The sequence below is a fragment of the Hibiscus syriacus genome, unplaced genomic scaffold, assembly GCF_006381635.1.
Source record: "Hibiscus syriacus cultivar Baekdansim isolate YM2019G1 unplaced genomic scaffold, ASM638163v2 tig00116944_pilon, whole genome shotgun sequence".
Taxonomy (NCBI): domain Eukaryota; kingdom Viridiplantae; phylum Streptophyta; class Magnoliopsida; order Malvales; family Malvaceae; genus Hibiscus; species Hibiscus syriacus.
Window position 1 is genome coordinate 69,453 of NW_024063479.1, and position 22,571 is coordinate 92,023.

Consider the following 22,571-nt stretch of genomic DNA (forward strand, 5'->3'; position numbering starts at 1 on the left):
AAAAATTGCGTAAATTAGAATGGTTTATGGGTGATTACCCACTAATTTGTGATTTAAATAAAAAATGCTTAAAGTACAGGGATTTTAGCGTGATTTATCCCGCAAATTAAACTAAATTCCTTAGTGACCAAAACGCAGGACGCAGAAAACATAGGAACTTAAACATAATTTAACCTTAAAAACAGTGACTGAAATGTAAAACGCAGTATAAACTAGAGTGACTTAAAATTAATAACCCAAAACGTAAGCTATATATATATATTTTCTCTATTTGGCTAACCTAGCCACTCTTCTTCATCTTTTCTCTCATAGAGAGAAGCTCAATCTTCTCCTTCTTCCTCTTTCATAACCGGTCGATGGCCATAAAAACCCCACACCTCGTCGCCGGCCACCGTAAATCGGTGGCCAAATACTCTTCCAATCATCCCTTACACAAAACCCGAACCTAAAATTTATCCCTAAAAAATTTAAATCCGATTTGGGATTTAAACTAACAAAATCCATGCCTAACAACTCAAGCTTATTTCCCAATGCTTCAATCGGCGTTTCTCCGGCAACCTAGACTCCGACGATGAACCCTTGGCACCGGTACAACTCACTCTTCTTTACTATTTTTTATTTATTTATTAACCTACTGTTTTTTTATTTCGAAAAAAAATAAAATACAAATAAAAGTAAAATACAAATCTGAAAATAAAACCTTTGTTGTTTTCTGATTTTTTTCTTTGTATTGATGCTTGATCTCCTGGTTTTTTTCTTACAATCTCTGTGTCCTTTTTTCTCTTCTACACTGTAATTTTTTATGGGTTATATATTAACCCATTTACATGTTTAAAAAGTAATGATTGTTGCTTGTTTGGTGGTAAGCTGTAGGAGGGACAGCTGGGTTACTTGCTGAAACGTGGAGGGACAGCTGGTTTAGTGGAAGCTGTTGGAGAGCTGTTGTGGTGGAGGGGATGCTATCGTTGGTTGCTGGAAGGTGCTGGAAATGCACGTGGAGGGGCTGCTGTCGTTGGTTGCTGGATAGGGAAGTTAAAAATTGTGATTACAATCATCAAAGGAAGAAACAAAAGATGAAGAAACTCATGATCCCCTCGAGAATCCAACCATTGAAGAAAGGGAAGTATCTTTTCCAAGAGAGTACAACTATGTCAAGGATGGTGAAATTATAGGTGATCCATCAAAAGGGGTAACTACTCGATCTTCTCTTAGAAATATATGTAATTATGTTGCTTTTATTTCATGCATAGAGCCTAAGAACATCAAAGAAGCATTAAAAGATGAACATTGGATTATGGCTATGCAAGAAGAATTAAATCAATTTGAGAGAAGTAAAGTATGGACATTAGTTGAAAGGCCTAGTAATAAATCTACTGTAGGTACTAGATGGGTTTTTAGAAATAAACTTGATGAAAGTGGTAATATAGTGAGGAACAAGGCTAGACTTGTTGCTCAAGGCTATACTCAAGAAGAAGGCATAGACTATGATGAAACATACGCTCCCGTAGCTAGGATGGAAGCAATTAGAATGTTATTGGCATTTGCATGTTTCAATGAATTTAAATTATATCAAATGGATGTTAAAAGTGCATTTTTAAATGGTTTTATAAAAGAAGAAGTGTACGTGGAACAACCTCCAGGTTTTGAAGATTCAAATTTTCCGGATCATGTTTTAAAATTGACAAAAGCTCTTTATGGTTTAAAACAAGCTCCTAGAGCTTGGTATGAAAGATTGTCAAATTTTTTAATTGAAAAAGATTTTTTAAAAGGAAAGGTTGACACTACATTGTTTTTAAAGAGAAAGGTAAAGATTTATTAGTAGTTCAAATTTATGTTGATGATATAATATTTGGTTCTACTAATGATGTTCTTTGCCAAGAATTTTCTAAGCTAATGCAAAGTGAGTTTGAGATGAGCATGATGGGGGAGCTCTCATTTTTCTTGGGACTCCAAATCAAGCAAAGAAAAGATGGCATCTTCATTAATCAAGCTAAGTACGTCAAATATATGCTCAAGAAGTTTGGACTAGAAAATGGGAAACCTCATAACACTCCAATGAGCTCTTCAACAAAGCTTGACTTAGATGAAGGAGGTAAATGTGTAGATGTTAAATATATAGGTCAATGATTGGCTCTTTGCTTTATCTAACTGCAAGTAGACCGGACATTATGTTTAGTGTTTGCTTATGTGCTAGATTTCAATCATGTCCTAAGGAATCACATTTACTAGCTGTTAAGAGAATCTTTAGATACCTTAAGGACACTCCTAGTTTAGGACTTTGGTATCCTAGAGACTCTAGCTTTAGCTTGTATGCCTTTTCTGATGCGGATTATGGAGGATGCAAATTAGATAGGAAAAGCACCTCCGGTACTTGTCAATTCCTTGGAAATATGTTGATTTCTTGGTTTTCAAAGAAACAAAATTGTGTTGCATTATCTACCACTGAAGCGGAATACATTTCAGCCGGTAGTTGCTGTGCACAAGTTTATGGATGAAACAACAACTTTTTGATTATGGAATTGAAGTAGGTACCATTCCTATCAAGTGTGACAATACTAGTGCTATTTGTCTCACTAAAATCCCATCCAACACTCTAGAACTAAGCACATTGAAATAAGACATCACTTCATTAGAGACCATGTCACTAAGGAAGATGTAGTTCTAGAATTTGTTGATACTTTGCACCAATTAGCAGATATCTTTACAAAACCCTTAGACAAGGAAAGATTTTGGACACTTAGGAGAGAATTAGGTTTGACCAACCTATCTTCACTTAGTGTTTAAAATAATTTTAGCACTTTTAATTAATCTTGAAAAATGCTTATAATAATAATTTTTGATTGCATTCTTGCTATTAGTTAGGGGGAGTTTGTGATTCTTAGTGAAAATTAATTTTATCGATTAAAGATTAATTTAATTGTTTGAACATAATTAATTTTTGATATATGAGTTGCCAATACCACTAGAAAAGATTAATTTAGCATTTTGTGCTTAAAAAATCGGATTTTAGCATTTTGGTGCAGAGGGAATCGATCCCCCCTGAGGGAACCGATTCCCCCCTTTGAAGGGGAACCGATTCCCCCCCACAGGGGAATCGATACCCCCTGGGGTTCTGTTAAAATCGGGCAGAACACCCCAAAATTCCCAAAACCCTTATATTTTCTTCAAACCGTTTCTCACCCTCCTCAAACACTCAAATCTCCTTTCTTGCCTCAAATCATCGATATTAATCGGAATTCGCTTCAAATATCATCTTCTAAACCTGTTGGAATCATTAAAATCGTGCAAACAACATCTAAATCCCCTCAATCTTCATCTTTCAAGGTAAATTTTTCTAAACTCTCTATTTCATTGTTTTTGAACATAGGATTAGTTTCAATTAGTTCTAGGTTGAAATAGTGATCGGGCATTGATTATTTAGGGATTAGAAACTAGATGTTACAACTAATTTCATCAAAAACACAAGAATTTTTCAAATTTTTTAAATTTTCGAAATAAAAAAATGTTATTTTTTCAAATTATTGTGTTTTGATTAATTATGTTGTTGTTATGAAAAACTATATATTGTTTCTCAAAACCATATTTTTCAAAAGTTTTCAAAACTTTGCCCATTAGGATTGATTTAGAGAATCTTGAAATATTGAGGACTCATTTGAGTTTTAGGATTAATTGAATTGCATACATTTGTTTTTAAAATTGCAGGTTATCAATTCTATTCCGATTTCCTAAACCATGTCAAATCCTAAACGTCCTAGGTCTTCATCTAGTCGTTCTAGTCATCAAACAAATCCTCCTCCTATTCCTCAAAATCCTATTCCAAATCTTGATCCTAACTTGACTATCCAAAATTCTTGTTTCAATCAACCGGGTCCTAAAGATATCGTTATTGGTTTTACCAATATTTTGACTCGTATAAGATTAGGGAAGAACGTATCCCATCTCTTCAAACTATGGTTGATATTAACTTTAAATATCTCCCTATCTTGCACGAATGGAAATTTGATAAACTTTTCGAACTTGAACCCATTGTCTATCATCACTTGTTCGATCTTCTACTGTAATGCCGTTTGTATCAAAAATCATGACAAAACCAAAACCATAGGAGTGCGTTCCTACCTCCTAGGTCAATATTTCCATCTTGATCCGGATTACATAGCTAATGCCTTAGGCTTGGACAATGAAGGTTTATCAAACGAAAAACAAGTTTTAGGCTCACGATATAAACGGAATGATAGTGCAAGTGTTTTAGATCTCCATGAGCGTTTCCTTCATCTCATGATCACTTGGTGGTTTCGACCATCCGGGGGTCGATATTCACTCTTAGAGCTTTAGATCTTTGGTGGTTGCACTGTTTTGAAAACAATATAAAAATAAACATCTCCGAGATTATCTTTGCTGAAATTGTTGAAACCGTTAACCTAGTGCCAAATAAGAAACTCTGTTCTTCACTAGTTTACGGTTGTATCCTTAGTAATCTCTTTTCTAAAGCTGAACTCCGAGTTGGTCTAGATGCCTCATTTCCTCTTAAGAAACAAATCAATCTTCTTTCTTTAACAAGAGCGGGATGGGTCAAAAATAAGGAAACCGGTGCATGGGTTCGATCTTCTACTCCGGGAGCTAGTTCTTCACAAGCTCCACCCGAAGCTGACGAAGATCCGAGTTTGAACAATTAATGAGGGATATTGATGAAGCTGAAGAAGAACCTGAACAACCCGAGGAGCACGCACAACAATCGACTCAAATGCCTCCATATTTTCAATCCTTTATGGAGACATTTGATTTCTGTTATGCGACAATGGATTCGCGCTTTTCCTCTATAGAGTCTCATTTATCCACAATGGGAGCTCAACAATTAGAGATTCTTCAGGAGATACGTGCAAACAATGAAGCAACCAATGCTCGTATTAATGAACTAACTCATGAAATGGCTGCTATGCGAGCCCGTTTTCCTCCTACCGATCCGGATGTTTGATTATGTGTTTAGTTTTAAGACTTTGAACTAAAAGAATATTGTTTCAACATTTTTGATATTTTGGATTGTTTGATTTTGGATTGTTGGATTTTGGATTTATGATAGTGTGAACTTATATGTTTTATTCATTTTTGCATCATCATTAGCAATATGACCAATTTTGCCATATCACATTATTTATGAATATTGATTTATGAAACTAATGGCTAACCTCTCTTTTGATTGTGATCTTAGCAGCTTAAGCTTATAATTAATAAATCAATTGGCTAAATGATTTCAGAACCTTGTTTTACAATGTCTTTTTGATTTAACAAAAAGGGGGAGAAGAATAGGTGTTAAATGATTTACATAATAAATTGAAAAAGTGTTAAAGTAAGGGGGAGTAATTTCAAAACTTGATTTCAAAAATCTTAAAATTACTAAAATGTTTTGTTATATCAAAAAGGGGAGATTGTTGAAACATTTTGATATTTCGATATAACAATTAGTTAAATGGATTTTAAGATTTTCCAAATGATTTTCTAAGTATATTCGATATAACTATTCGAATATCAAAACATTACTCCAAATATTTCAAAATCATTTTTAATCCTTACTTAAGTGTAAAATTAAGTTTAATCATAAACAATTTCAAAATAATCTTACAAAGTATTTCGAACCAATTCAAAGCCAAAAATTACAGATTGCTCAGAGGGAACCGATTCCCCCCCATAGGAGGAACCGATTCCCCCTAAATGGTTTTGGCCCCGACATTTCCAGAATGCTCGGAGGGAACCGATTCCCCCCATAGGAGGAACCGATTCCCCCCTAAACAGTTTTGCTCCGAGAATTCCAGTATGCTCGGAGGGAACCGATCCCCCCCAAGGGGGTACCGATTCCCCCTTGTACAACGGTCGAAATATTTGAATTTTACACTTAGGAACCGATTCCCTTCAAGGGGGAACCGATTCCCCCCACGCTCCAAGCTGTTTTATTAATTGTTTTCACACTAAAATGGCTATATTATCTTCATTAATTATCCCCAACGTTCAGAAGAGATCCAAGGTGTATTTAAGCAAGCTTAGAAGCCATTGATCAACAACAAGAAACATCAAGCAACTAGAATCAAGAGAGAAAGCATCAAACCTCAAGTTTGAGCATTTCAAGCCTATTTTCATTCAATATTCATTTTGCTTTCAAGAACACTTTTTGTGCTCAATTGTATTCATCTTTGAGTGTTCTTTTCTTTGTTCTAGAATTGTGCAAACATCTTACCTTGTGAGGTTTTCTTGTAAGTTTGCAAATTTGTAATCTTCTCTTTGGGAAAAAGAGTGTTCTCAAGAGTTGGGGTATACTCTTGAGGGAATTGTAAGGTTATCTCTTTGGCCTCAAAAGAAAGAACAAATTAGTGATTTTTTTGGAAAATCCTTAGTGTGGATAGCTAAGGTAGTGGACGTAGACTTTATTTGAGAAAGTCGAACCACTGTAAATCGCTGTGCAATTACTTTCACTTTTCTGCAAAAGCTTCCACAAAAATTTTAATTGCCAATTCACCCCCCTCTTGACCGATTTCGTCAATCGATTAACTCAACAGATGCATTTGGAATCTTGAAGCAACTCTATCAACTTTTATCTCATTTCATGTCACAAAGTGGTGCCAATATATATATCTATCTTCTTTTTTCATTCATTCAAAATCTCGATTTTTTCATGGTGAGATAAGATCTGTCCATCATCCTTTTTCACCAACCTCAATAGTTTGTTAGAAACATCATATTCTACATCATTTTTGCACTGATAGATTTCTACTAAACACGAGCCGCAAAAAAATTATCTCATGATTAAAATTCAGAAACATTCATTTTATCAATGATTAGGACACTTGCAAAGAAAATTCTGAATGAATATATATATTTGGAAGAGTAATAGACATTTGTATGAAATGGATGGAATAATAAAAAATGTTAAAAATGAAATAAAATAATGTAAAGAATGAATGGAATAATAAAAAAATGTCAAAAATGATTGTCATTTGAGAAATGAAGGAAAACATTTTTAATTGCAGAAAAAAGCAGAATTAACATAGAAGTCATTCACAAAAGATTCCTTAATGCTCATGGGCAAAAGCGTAAGGGTTAATTCTGGGTATTACTCTAAATTTCATCTAAAAAAACTATAGAAATATCATTTTTAGTTCACTTGTTTGCTTTTCTTCATGGAGATAAGGTCAGTTTTCAGCCATAGATTTTCCAACCTTACCATCTTCAGACATCTCGCTGACAGGCAATTTTTGACCTTTCATATTCTCTTATCCTTCAATTTCCTCCACCAACTTGGTTCAGCAATGATATTTCCAAATTGTAAAGTATTCTTCATATGCCCCAAAAGACCAGCATCTTCATTCAGGATGACATCTTTCTCTTTTTCTTGCTTGTTTAGCGCTTTCTTCCCTAGTTGAAAATTGGCACAAATTTGGATCCAAAACAATTCTTCCTGGGGATGAAATTCTTAGTTGGGCTTTGAGCGTCGGTTGCTGCAGTAATTGATGGGGTATTTGGCAAACTCTTTAAAATGTATAATGCCCTATTTGCCATCAGAGAATTTGATATAGGCATCTAAGATGCTTTTAAGGTTGCATCTGACCAATTATTCCCCAATCCTACGGGTCAATCTCAGATTACATCCACTGAAATCTCCTTGCTTTGATTTTCTTTCTCATTCTCTTGTGCCATGTAGTCTTCAAATGACTTGGCTACAGTAATCCCTGTTGGGAAAGAAATTTTTGGGTATTGAATTCTGACCATTTTCTTCTCTTTCTTAGATCTCTTAATTTCTTGCTCGATAGGATCTTGAAATTTTTCTTCAAAATTACTAGAAACCTTAGTTGAACGTTCTGAGGTTTTAGTCTGGTTCATTCAAGAAATCTCCTTATAGAACCATTTCTTGTTCGGAGGCCATTGTGGAAGAGACTTTCTTAATTAGTATTTAGGATTCCTATATGTCACTCTTCTTCGATGGAGGCCTATCCTTCATTATCAATTCAATGGAGCCTTCTGGGACCACATCTGATTTTTGGAACTAGCTTGAAATACCCTGCTCTCTAATAGGTTCTTGATCATCTATCATTGTCAGTACGACCCCACCATTATTATTCATAATCTCATTCACAGTCTTTACAGCGGGATCCTCTAGTGGTTTCTCCCCATAAAAACCTTCACCATGTGCATCAACTTAGACATTTGTTCTATTGACTTGTCTTATAATTTCCTTGCTTGATCAGTAATCTCTTATTGACTCTTGATAAGTTGCTTTTGGAGTTTCTCGATTCTACCAACACGTGTTAAAATCTCATTCATGACTTTTATATTTCTCTAGGAATACCAAGTTGGATCCAATTTGCTTTTATAGAATTTTTGTCATAGAATACTCCACAAATTACTCCCAAATTTTCATGAATGAATACATGTATACAAGGTTTGAAATAAACAAAATGCAAATGCAAACGCAAACGCAAACGCAAACGCAAAGATGCAAAGATGCAAAGGTGCGAATGCAAAATAAAAATATAAATGGAAATGTAAAGATGCAAATGCAATATAAAAAATGCAAATGCAACGAAGGTGTTGATTCCAAAGTAATTGTCATAAAAAAACTTTCAAAGAACACACAATGTCTTAATACACTGAGGCATATGGAAGCTATAAATCACATCACATTGCTCGACTTCCTAAATTTTTGATTGAATATGTAAAGAAACATCTTCTTTTATCTCTGGCTTGATGGAAAATTTCAATGCTTCGACTTCTTTGCCCGCAATGCATTTTTTTAGCGACCATATGCGATTAGCATCGTCCACTGTCTTGTGTCAGCTTTCATTGTTGCTTGATGACTTCAAATATAATACTTCTTTTCAGCTAATTGTATCAACAACTTGATCAATTGTATCGTTTGAGCTTCATGTATTCGAGCTTGATGTACCTCTTCAGCTGCTTCCTAGAGCACCCTTTTGGACCATTGATGTGTTTTTGCAGTTCTATTACACCACTTCGACTGGCATTGTCATATTGAAAGCCTTCTAATGTAATTATATACTCGACAATCAATATCTTCTATGAAATGTATGAAACATGTGTTAATTCCAAGGTAATCATCTTAGAACAACCTTTAAAGAACTTACAACGTCTCAATATGTCAAAACATATAAAAATGAATCTTACTCACCCTTTCCTGTGGCGTTGTCATTTTGAAAGCATTCTCATTTTGATAAATAACTCATGTATTAACAGCATGTTTATGCACAAATAAAGTAAGGCAAATAGTCAAATCAAAAGGAAAAAGACTTAGTAAAGCTAATAATAATCAAATAAAGGAAATGTGTGTCAGGAAAACATGAAATTAATCCATTCGACTGGTAAGTGACCTATAAAGCAAAGAATAAAACACACAAAGAAATTTTAAAACCCTAACCGTATAATTTCTAGTTCACATGCATTTATTCAAAAATGATCTATCGAATAAATTAAAAGATGAATGTTAGAGTTCATTTCTCCTTTATGTACAATTATTTGGGAACCTATAGACAGAGTTTCGACATGGTTTTAGATTGGGTGGGTTTCTACAGTTTATTATATGTAACTCGAATTATCCTTGTCGGTGCCCCCTTGGGCGAGCCAGACCATCAATCCTCACCCATTATAGGCTTAAGCGAATCGAGTTCAAGTCGAGAAGCGTATTTCCCTAGACCTGATAATGAGAATAAATCCTCACGAAGACATAGGCATATGAACCCCGGAAGCTATTTGCTAGGTCTGACACGGAGAATAAATTATCACAAAGACGTCGCTTTCACTCCCACTTAAAGGGGGAAGAGCTTGAGTATAAAGCTTATGTTATGCAATACATGTGTTGTGTATGAGGAGAAATTCTCAAACCTTTGACAAACAACCACACAAAAATCGAACTAAAGCGAATCCAAAATTTTAATATCTGAAAATCAATCAAATACAAACATTAGTATACAAGGATATGAAATAAAATAAAATAATAAAAAATTGAAAGAAATCAAAAGAATCGTGAATTAAATAAAACTGAATTCTCAATTTCCAACTATAAAGATAATATATAATCGATTTAGGGATTGATCTACTAAGTCCCTAGCGGAGTTGCCAAGCTATAGTAACCATCCCTAAAGCACAACACGAGTCTCAACTTATTTGTGAAAAACTCAATTTTTGTAAAAGAAATATTTTGGAGTCGCCATCGACCTTTTGGGTTAGGTAGGTCGAATACACCTAAACTGCCTTTTAAAAGAGTTTTTAAGAAAAAATCATTTTAAAAGATACACTAGTCTACGTGTAACCAGAAATTCATGATTTTTAGTACTAAAAAAGAGGTATGGAGATCGATTATGTGTAAGGAAGGATAATCACCCCTACAACGCCCAAAAATTGGTACCTCATCAATTATAAATTGTCTCTAATAGTGGCAATCTAAGAATTCAAATATAAATTTAAGTTATGATCCTCTTATTCCAAATTTAATCACGTGGTTTCATTTAACGGGAAATTCTAAGGAGAAATAGAAAATATTTCAATATTTCCAATTGAAGAGAAAATAATCTCAAAAATACTTTAGGATGAATATTTCTTTTTCCAACTGAAATAAAAAGAATATAATAATTTCTCTCAATAATCGATATTAAAAATAATTTGATTCGACTAATAAAAAAATTAAGCCAATTAATATAAATTACATATTTAATTAGAAAAGATAATAGATGTTTAATTATTAAAAAGATCAAGGTCAAATCCCTAATAAAAATTAGACGAATTGTCTTGAAAAGTTTAAATAAAAGAACATTTCATTTTCCCTTTAATCTTGATTAATTTTAAGCATACTCAGTTTTTTAGGTTTTTGCTAGTAGGGTATTTATTTATTTTAAAATGTCGAAATAGGATATCTAGTTACTTTAAGACGGTCATTTCTTAATACTTTAAAATAAATAAATAGTCACTTTAATCCAATTGTGAAATCGGTCGAGTTATGCTTATGAGGCTTTCATGTATATTCGAATGTCTAGATCTATATGCATGAACAAATTTACATAGAAAAGGAGGAAAATTAAATATTAGTAAATTAAATTTAATATTACAATTTATCTACTATGAATATAACTAAAGTAGGCATGGATAAACATATTTTAGAGCTTAATACATTAGACCGGGCGAAAAAATATTTGGACAAATTTAATTAATCATGCTAGATGATAAAAGTTTAAACTTGAATGGCAAAAATATAAACACAATAAAAAGCAAAGACCAAAAATAAATATCACAAAAATATAAGTGCTTAAATAAAATAAAATCATAAATAACATAAGGACCAAAATGCAATATAGCAAAATAAGGCATTCAATGTGATAAAATATGAAACATGCATATATATATATATATGGGACTAAATAGAATAAATAGAAAATAAAGCGCAATAATTAAAGACTAAAATTAAATAAATAAAAAGTAAAGGGCAGAAATTTAAATGCATAAAATTAAATAACAAAAATAAAATAAAAAATAAAATTTAGTGTTAATTTTTTAATATTTAACTCAGACCGTAAATAATGTGAGTCGTACCCCAAGACGGGTCGTAGCAAGGCCGTACTATGTTTTAAACATAAAATAAATAACAAGTTAGCGGTTAGTGGTTAGCGGTTAGATATTGATAGAGTCCAAACCATAATAATGTGGATTGTACCCCAGATCGGGTCATCACAAGGTCAATTCGGATAATAGCAATAATAAATAAATAAATAAATAAATAAATAAGTATAACAGTGGTTAAAGTGCAAGAAAATAAAAGTTAGTGACTGATTCGAAATAATACAAGCATAAACAAGTGTGAATAAGTTGAAATAAAATAAACAAAGAGGCCAAAACCATAAAAAATAAAATAAAAATATACATAGTGACTAATATGTAAAAACATGCTAAACACAGAGGGATCATAGTGTGATTTTTCCTTAAATTAAATTACTAGAATGCAAAGAGACTCTAAACAGATGAGGACCTAAGAATAATTTAACCCTGGAATAGTGACTAAAATGCAAATATATACCTAAAGTATGGGGACCTAAACATAATTAACCCTTAATTTTGGTGACAAAAGCATGAAGTACACTAGAAATGGAGGACATGGCACATGATTTACGTAAAAATTTAAAACAAACAAACCCCCTTATCCTTTCCAGAATGACGTGAAAAAAAACTCTCCCCTTTTATTTCAACAAAAACTCTGTCTCCCTCTCCTAAAAGACTCGGCGGCTCCCAACATCCCAAATAAGGTCGCCAGCCACTGCTCTGACGGTGGCACTAACTCTCAACCGACGTCCAAAGACCTAAAAAGCACCTCTCTTCCATCTCCACGCGACTGAAAATGCCTTACCTCTAACCCCTCTTCGCCATAACTCGACTCACCGGTTACCCGACGATCGGCGAAGGACTCACCCGACTCAAGTAGTTCTCCCATCTCTTTTTTTAGTTCAAACATAAAAAGAAATAAGCTGGAAAATGAAATAAAAAAAAACCTTGTTGAAATGCTTTGTTTATTCTCCCTCTGTATTTTTTTGAATGGAACAACGGGAGAAAGAAGTCTCCTACAATATTCTCTCTATTTTTGGAGCCAAGAATCGGCCAGAGAGCAAAAAATGGAAGAGGCCTCTTTTCTATTTTTTTCTTTCGAATGTGGAGAGCCCCCTGTTTTCTTTTTTTAGGGTTTATATATCCACTCATTACAATCCTAAAAAAATTTACAATTGGTTCTATTGCATGTGTTTTGCTTATGAGGATTTGGTGAGGCATGGTGGTGGCGTATGCGTGGAGCTGAGTGGATGGAACCTGCTGAATTTGGTGGTAGTAGGGTATGGTAGTAATCAGGGTTTAAAATAGCGGGAAAAAAACACAATAGCATCCGCTATTTCACGGTAGCGCCACCGTCCGAAACTGAAATTCGGGAAAATAACGGTGGGCAGCGGATTCGCGCTAAAATCGATCGATCGCGTCTGCAATCTAACGGGTAACAGTGAATAGCGCCGATAATGGGACGCTATTACCGTTAATGTAACTGAGGGATCCTTCTCTTTTTTTTCTTTTCAAAGCAATACCAAAGCAACAGCGAGTTTTCCCTTGAAATTTTTTATTATCTCAGCAACATTCGAACAAAAAATAGTAAAGAGGTGAGTCTTTTACCTTTCGTTAATGGTCTCGGACGGCGGTGGTTTGGGACCCATTTCGGGTTTTATTTGACTTCAGATTGGGTATAATTTGGTTGGACCGACGGTGGTCGTCGGAATGAGTGGCCACGGGTTCTCGGTGGCCGACGATCGAGAGGCTTGGAGCCTCCATGGTGAGTGTCGTTCGTGAGATGGAGAGGGAGAGAAATATAAGAGATGGAGTACACATGGGGTATAGTTTTAGGTTATATTAATTTATTTTTGGATTAATTTTATTTAAGTCCCCTATCTTTAGCCGCATATTTATATTTTTGTCATTGAGTTTGGACTATTTTGAATTTTATTCTGGATCATAGGGTCTGATCATGATAATTTACCTTATTGTTTTATTGAAGTGTTTATTAAGAAGTTTTAGGGTTAATCCTTCTTAGGTCTCTAACACTTATGCGCCTTTTTATAAAATAGTCACCCTTCCTCATTTTTTTAATTATTTTGAATATGATGCTCTAGTTTCATTAGTTTAATTTTAATCACTCATTTATATTTTTTATTTCGAAATTAGTTGTGATATTTTTATTTTCTTTTATTTTGGTCCTTGTTTTTATTTATAATCTACTCACTGTTATTATTTTATTTTGATCTCTATGCTTTAGTTTATTATATTTTAGTCATTTTAATTCTATATTTTAATATTCTGAACTATTTTATTTTAGGCCTTATATGATATTTTAAAATAAATAAATACCCTACTTAGAAAAGCCTAAAAAATCAAATATGCTTACTTTATTTATATGCTTACCTTAGAATTTTCCTTTAAATAAAATTATGCGATTGAATTTGAAATAATAGGATCGTAACTTAAATTTATATTCGAATTCTTAGATTTCCACTACTATAGACAATTTATAATCGATGGGGTTCCAATTTTGGGTGTTGTGGGGGTGATAATCATTCCCCACGCGTAATCGACCCCGAATCCCTTTTTATTACTAAAAATAATGAATTTATTGTTATACGTAAACTGGTTTATCTTTTAAATGATGTTATCTTAAAAACTCTTTTAAAATGTGATTTTTAGGTATTCGACCTACCTAACTCATAAGGTCGATGGCGACTCTAAAACATTTCATTGAAAACCATTTATTTATTTGCTTTCCCCAAGAAACATCGTACTGGGAGAAAATCAGTTATGACACCTATCATCGGATTTTTAAAGTCTTCTATTTGGTTAAATTATATTATATATATGTCAATTTCGCTTAGAAAACATTTTAAAAAACATTAAAATGATTCATTATAATTATAATTATTTTTATTATGTTTTAAGATAAGTTGTGTAAAATTTAAAAAAATTCATGACCACGACACCCTCAGTGAACGCGATGGCATCCGTTATGTCCGCAACCGCGATAAACACGACGCGACCGAAAACGTTATCGCGAACGCTATTTAAAACCCTGACAGTAATATTTTTTTTTTGCATTTTAAATTAATTTTTTTAGAACAAAATTGATTATTACATAAACAAAACTTATTGACACTGACTAACTATAGATCCACCATCGACAACGACTATCCACCTAAATTAGAAAGAGTGAATATCTTATATCTACCATAACCCATTTATTTTCATTAACATTTCTCAATGATTTCTTTAATTACACTGAGAAGATTATCTTTTAAGGAGTATGTAATTAAATGTTATATATAGCATTGGGTATGTTTTGTTGTATTGCATGCATAGACATGAACAAAGATGTTAAGCTTGAGCGATGAAGTTTAGTTTTCTAAAATGATTAGAAGGGTGGAGGAGAGTAGGGACGATGTGGGGTTTGCAGCTAGAGCTATGTGGACGAGCAAAATCGAGTGGTTACGTGCCGGCAGTGGTGTGTTTCCATCTGACCCTTGATTTGTGTAAATGCCAAAAATACAATTTTCGTCCCTCTTCTTTCTTTGGTTTGAAATCAAGAATTTAGTCATTTACAAACATCGTTTGTACGTGTAAGCATTTCGATTCTTCCATTTCAATCTGTCCAGAACTAAGAAAACCGGGTGGTTGTGCTGGAAAATTTATTAGGTGAATCCTCTTTATCGTGTCATATTTATTCATAATCTCAAACTAATAAAAACTATCCGCATCTTTTTTTCTTTCATATCATTTTTATTTTTTATATATAAAATTATAAAAATTGACATAAAAATAAAATAAATGATGTTAATTTAATATATTAATTACTTTTTTTAATCAATTGATTGATCTTGATAAAAACTGAAAATTTGAGGATTCATATTACACCCAAACAATTTATATTTGAATAGTCTTATGATGATTATAAAGTAGTATCTGTTCAAAATCTTTCTTAGTCATTGACAACTTACACATACCACAAACATAACTACTTGAACCCATAACCTCTACATAAAACAACACACCCTTTAATCAAATCATATATTATACACAGCTTAATCCTAGTATGGTTGGGTCTCTCCTTGCTATAACTTAGAATTTTATTTTTAATTTTTTGATATCATGTATATTCATTTTATGAAATATGTTCAAAATTTGTACACTTTATTATGATTCTATTTTTTAAAAATAGAATTAGGAATAAAATTCTCACTCGACTCACATTAAGAGTCAGGCCTACGACATGTACTAATGGGTCTGAATCCACCTCACCTCACCCAAATTTTCTTTTGTGGGTTCAAAACGTGACCCGACTTATAATTGAACATCTCCTACTAGTTATAGTTAATTTTTATAGCTTAAAATAATTAAACTTTATAATAAGATTATATAAAATGAACAATTTAATAATGAGAATTAAATTTAGATTTATAATGAAAATGGAATGTTAAGAGGTCAGGAATGTTCCTCACATAATATACATTTATATTCTATACTCGATTTGAATAATTAATTAATTTTATAATAATAAAATTAAAATTTATAAACAAAAAATGTATTTAAATCTAATACAACCTATGAATATGGAGGAGGGGTATAAGGTTAAAGAAAAGACTACAATCGCTTTTAATCGAAAAATTTATTAAGTGCGTAACTCTTTAGAGTAAATTGAATAATATTTTAGGTTATAATTGTAAATGATGTGTTCTTCACAATAAATTATAAAAATTGCATAACCATTTTAGTTAGAATCTAAAAAGTTATCATCAAAAAATTTGTATAATATTCTAAATTATAAATAAAATTATTACTAATGATATAACATTTTATGTTAAAATCCGTATTATTTATTCCATATATACATACAATAAGGACGATGAAGTGGGTTGCTTTGGATTCGCTAGGCAGCCCATGGTTGAAAAGGTATAAGCAGCTTTTGCAAGCAGACAAGAGCGGGGAAAAGATCTCAAAAGCTTCATGCATTGCCTACCGCACTCACTGCTCTTTCGCACCTCCCAAGATACCACCAAACAATATACAATAATTTGTCTAAGAAAATACCAATGCAATGAGAAATTGTTCTTACACAAACTTATAGGAAATTAGAAAAGAAAACCCCTAAAAGTTGAGTAATCAAAATGTAAACTTGCTCATGTTTAAGTGATCAAAATATAAAATGGTAACATACATTTGAGCGTTAACAACATATTGATCTGGTTATAATAATTAATTAATTGAATAGTATATTGTAAGTTTTTGAAATATCCAATTGCAAACTTAGTGATGATAGAGTAGCCAGTGGTGTCATGTACCCTTTTTTTTAATTATTGTAATTAAAAATTATGTCAAGAATGTAATTTTTTATGTTGAACATAGTACAATTAAACATATTATTTTCTTCGTAGTATTTTATATGGTAGACCTTAATTCTTGTAATCTAACATTTTAATTGTAATTAAAAATATTGTAATTATTTAAATTAAACATAATAATATTTTAAATTAATCTTAAATTAACTTAAAAATCATCTTAAATTAAAGCATAACTACCCACTAAAAAGGAGAAAAAGCCCAAAGCATATCGCACAAATTCCCAGCCACTGCCAAAGCCAGTGACCCATTGCCTGCCAGCTACCCCCAAACCAACCAACGCTCACGATCCTCCCCTTGTACTCACTCTCACACACTTCGATGTCTTGCTTTCGGCCTCGTGATACCGATGACCTGCGCTTGCGTGGCACAAGACCCCACCTTTCCCCCCACACGCGTTCCCCTCTTGTTTTCTCTAAGACGGGAATGCAAAACAAGGGAAAACTACTCGGCCCCTAATTTAGTAGTATTAGAGTGAACAAGATAAGCTTTTAATTAACGGACCCTTATTCTATATAATCGGATAAAAAGAGATAAGATATAGATGTCCTAACGTCATGTTGAGAATAGAGATCTCTAAATTATGAAATATCTTCGGTGAACTCAATTCCACGACCCAAGATTAAAATGAAAACTTTGATATGATGCTTTGAACCCCATCACTTATTTATCAAGAAAATTGAAAGAAAGAAAGAAAACTTTGGTGTTATGTCATGGTCTGAGAGGGGGGGAAAAAGAAATCTGGGTTCTCATTTTCTTTTCCTGTTGATTTTAATATCTGAAGTGAAAATCATATTTTTCTATGTCAGATGTGTGAACCATTCTTGGAGTTCATCTGTTGCTGAAGTTGGGAACAAAATTTTCCTTTTTATTTTTTGTTTGAAATGTGCAGATTCGATTCGTTTGATGTTGCATGTGATGGAACAATTAAAACTCAGTGACGAATCGATTCTTTAGGTTGAAAACAGAGAAAAATTCGATTTTTTTGTATGTTACTCTCACCAAGTTTGAATTCCTCTGGAGGGTTTTCTTGTCATTTATTTTCAAAAAAGTTGGACACTAAAGAAAAGCGAAGTCCCAGTTTTTTAAATAGAAAAATTGAAGCTTTTTCTTTGGTATTGGTGCAGGGTAAGTGAATTTAAGTTCCGAGTTCCGGTCCTTGCTTTTTTTGTCAGATGCTGAAGAAACGTGGAGGATTATTATGGGGTTTTGGATATTGGGGGCTATGGGGGTTTTGAAGCTGCTTTAAGATAAGAAAAAAGAACCGTCCGTTTATGTGTGTTTTGTCTTCATATTCTGTGTCTTTGGTTTTTTGTTTTGATGCTTGTTGGTAGCTACTTTTTGCTTCCATGGCGAAAATGAGAAGTTGCAGAATCACTCTGGGTTTGCTTCTGTTTCTGCTTCTGTTCTTTCACCAAACAACAACTATAGAGTGCAAAGAACGGCTCATTAGACGACTCTCTTCTCAGCCTCAAGACTTCAAGATTGGACTCAAAAGGGTAATTCTCAGCATTGTGCTGGGAATTCTAACTGGATTGATTGGAGCTCTTCTGTTTGCTTTACTGATCAAAAGTGTTCTTCAGTACATCAATCAAACCCCATTCCTTAAAGGTCCAGTTATATTCTCCCCCAAGATATCTTCCAAGACTCTTCAATCAGCCCTTGCAAATGAGAAACAGTTGTTGGGGTCAAGCTCCAACGGGAAGTACTACAAAACGGTACTCGACAACGGGCTCACCGTCGCCGTCAAAGTGCTCGAGCCCTTCGACAGCGGCTCGCCGGAGACTCTGAGCAAGTCGGTGAAGAGGAGGATACAACAAGAGCTGGAGGTTCTTGCTAGCTTGAGACACAGGCATTTGAGGAGCTTACGGGCTTATGTTCGTGAATCTGATAGGTTTTCTTTGGTTTATGATTATATGCCCGTGGGGAGCCTTGAGGATGCCATGAATGGTGTAAGGGAAAACCACCTGCAGCTTCGATGGGATGTCAGGCTTAGGATTGCTGTGGGAGTGATTAAGGGTCTTCAATATCTTCACTTTACTTGTGACCCTCAGATTTTGCACTACAACTTGAAGCCCACAAATGTGATGTTAGATGCTGAATACGAACCGAGGCTGGCCGATTGCGGATTGGCTAAGCTCATGCCTAACATAGATCGGGCAACTTCAGGTTATTGTGCTCCTGAATGTTTCCAGAACTGCAGGTACTCTAGTTATTATGATATTCAAGCTTGCTGCGTATGATTTTTATACCTATTGGTGGTTTCTGGCAATTGGTAGCTTGTCAATAATCTAGAGTTTGTTGTAGAATTTTAGGTTGACAGATGATTGCCTCTATGTTTTGTTACCTGAGCACCCTTAATTATTGATTTTATGAAATCTGTTTAATTATTTATTTATTTATTTATTTATTTATATATATATATATATTTTATCTATATTTTTAATTTTCTAACTGCTTGAGTCTTCCACGGAAGTTGCTTTCTACCTGGTGTTTGGTAGCCTATCATCCTACCTTCTCTTATTCCATTGCATATGGAAATAGGGTTTTATTGTTGTTTGTTGTTGTATTTAGAATCTGTGAGACACTTGTTGAATTAAACCGGATGCTTGTTCTAACAAAGCTGGATAATTTTGATTCCAACAGGTATACCGATAAGAGCGATATCTATAGCTTCGGGATGATATTGGGTGTTCTATTGACCGGTAGATATCCCACCGATCCGTTTTTCCGGGAAGCGGCCAGCGGAGGGAGTCTAGGACAGTGGCTCCAGCATTTGCAGCAGGCAGGGGAAGCGCGTGAAGCTTTAGATAAAAGTATTATCGGGGAAGAAGTTGAGGAAGATGAGATGCTGATGGCAGCGAGAATTGCTGTCGTCTGTCTATCGGATTTGCCTGCGGAAAGGCCTTCGAGTGATGAGCTTGTAACCATGTTAACCCAGCTGCATAGTTTCTGATGCAAAGGCCTGCAACAAGAGAAGAACACTTTGCGGATTGTAGGAATTGGAGTCTAACCATTTTGCAACAAGAGACCAAGAACACTTTGCTATTTGTGCATCATTGGCTCCTATGTGTTGTGCGCATGCATGCATTGACTATTTGATCTGATAACCATGGGAGACAAATCTGCATTATTGTGTTCTAATCATGGTGGGGTTTTTCTTGTCTTTTTGTTGGAAAATCATGGATGCTTGTCTAGTAAAATCAATTGTTGAAGAATCGGATAAAAAAATAAGATGAAACAATAATTTTTAATGAGGTTCATGTGCCTAAGCGATGATAGAAGTTTTATTTAATATCTCATAGGTTTAAGTTATATCTCTATTTATAATAGATAAACTTGTATGGTATTGAAGACTCCATATTTACATGGTTTTGAAATGAAGATTTCATATTAGTTTCCTATGGAGTTCGATTGAATTTCAACTTATTTTTCATGCCAATCTTGAACTTGTAGTCAACAGAGAATGCAATTTGGTTGAATAGCATTTTGGGGAAAGTACAATAAAGAAGCAGGGTTTGGTAAGATATTGACTTTGTTGCACTGATAACAACTCTACTTTGGGCAGCTCTGCACGGCCATAGCAGTCCATGTGAAATTAATTAACTTTATCTACGCTTTCAGCTTCTAAATTATTCATATTTTTCCTTGTGATATGCATTTGATTGGTTTTTTTTACTGAAATATTATCTATTAAAAAATTAGACACATTTTCGAATTGAGGCGAAATGAAAGGAAAAAATGAATTTTAAACAAAAGAAAAAAATAAAAAACAATACATACATTAAAAACATATAATTGTACGAGTACGAACATGAGTACGAACATGAGTAGGGTTGAGTAACGACGGTAGTGGCCACTAATATATTTGTCTTATATTCAATCACTTAATAAATGTATATTTAAATAATTATATTTAAATAATTAAAAACTCTTGAATCTAAACAATGTGATTTTTGACGACTTTTTTTTTTTAATTAATTACTGGTGTTCGATCTATTGACCGACTAATCCAGATCGGGTACTGCAAAGGCGATGGCGACCCTCCCAACCCAATCTGCTCCATTCGTAAATGTCAAGATTCGAACCTCTAACTTTACTTAAAGGACATAGTATCTCATCCCACTAGACCAACTGGTTGTTAGTTTTGACGACTTTCTTAAATATCATATTGTTTAGATATGTGAGTATTAAGTGTTTAAATATAATCTTTTATTTTTTTTAATTTTTTAAACGATTGAATATAAAATTAATACACGTGTGTTATCGTCCGACTCGCGCTCACATTTTTTCTTTTTAAACAAAATTCATATATATATTTTTCGCTTATATTTTTCCTTTCTTTTCATTTCAACTCATCATATGCTTGTTATATTGCCATGTAGGTAAAAGACACATCATACATGATACGTTTTCAAAAACAATTTTTACATAACACGGTTTAATCTTATGTGATACGAAAGATATTAATCCGAGAAATAATCTAAAGATCCATTTAATTGAACTATATTAAGATCAACTTTTTCTGGGATGCACTAGGCACATATACGATGTTTTTACCTCTTGGCGGAAATAGTTTGGGAAATCATTGAAAAGGTGTGATCAAGCCATAGAGAGCTTGAAAAAAGTATAGATGAAAAAGAATGTGGTGGGAAGGTTGAGAAGGGAATCATGCACAAGCTGCTGCATGCCTCAAATGTTAGATGTAATGTGATTTGATGTGATGGGATGTATATATGTGGAATGGTATGATAAATGATGATTTGATCTAACTGACTCGTTTTTTTTAAATTCTCCCGTTCTAACACTTGTTGACCAATATTTTTTAATGTAGTATTTTTTCAACTGAGATGGCACAAAGGCATATCCCCGAGATGTGCTTTACCTGGGTTTATGCTGAGTCGGATACCACGTGTGAAAGGCGCATCCCCGGGGATACGCTTTCACGGGATTATGCTGGATCGGACGTCACGTGGGGAAGGCGCATCCCTGAGGACGAGCCTTCTATTAAATGCCATAAATGCCCTCATTCGTTTTCCCTCAACTACCCCTCTTCCTCCCCTATATAAACCCCCTCAGCTCCCTCTCATTCTTCATACCCAAATCATCTTTTCCTCTTTTATATAACTCAAATTCTCCAATTATTTGAGTTTTAAATTTTTTATTAGTAGTAAGAAATTTATTTTTAAGTTAGTATTTTTTTTAAATAGTTTTTATATTTTATAGTAATATAATTATATAAATATTATTTTTTTTATTAAAATAATATTTATATAATTGTTATTTATTTAAATTTATTAATTAATTATTTTTTTGTACTAATTATATATTTTTTGTCTGCAATTATAATGGAAAGTGAAATGCTGCTGAAATTGGATGCTAACCATAACTTCAGACATTTTAGTGATATGGTGATATTTTTTTTATAATTAATGTTAATATTTATTATTATTTTTAATTTAAATTTATAATGAATTTATATTAATTATAAATTTTTATAATGCATATTATTTAGGAAAATGATCGTATTTTAGAGACTTTTATTAAAAACTCACGTATACCGACACCATAACGTATTTTTCCATATTTGTCTTCTACTGGATTCGGATATATTGC

At 33.3% G+C, this 22,571-nt stretch overlaps 1 protein-coding gene across 1 annotated transcript; it reads left to right on the top strand.

Moving 5' to 3' along the window:
- The first annotated feature begins 17,909 nt into the window (after positions 1–17,909).
- LOC120188322 (inactive leucine-rich repeat receptor-like protein kinase CORYNE) lies at positions 17,910–20,164 on the top strand. Its single transcript, XM_039191777.1, has 3 exons — positions 17,910–18,177; positions 18,211–19,158; positions 19,602–20,164. Exons 2-3 carry the CDS (start codon positions 18,305–18,307, stop codon positions 19,909–19,911), a joined length of 1,164 nt encoding a protein of 387 aa, XP_039047708.1. The 5' UTR covers positions 17,910–18,177; positions 18,211–18,304; the 3' UTR covers positions 19,912–20,164.
- The last annotated feature ends 2,407 nt before the right edge of the window (positions 20,165–22,571 follow it).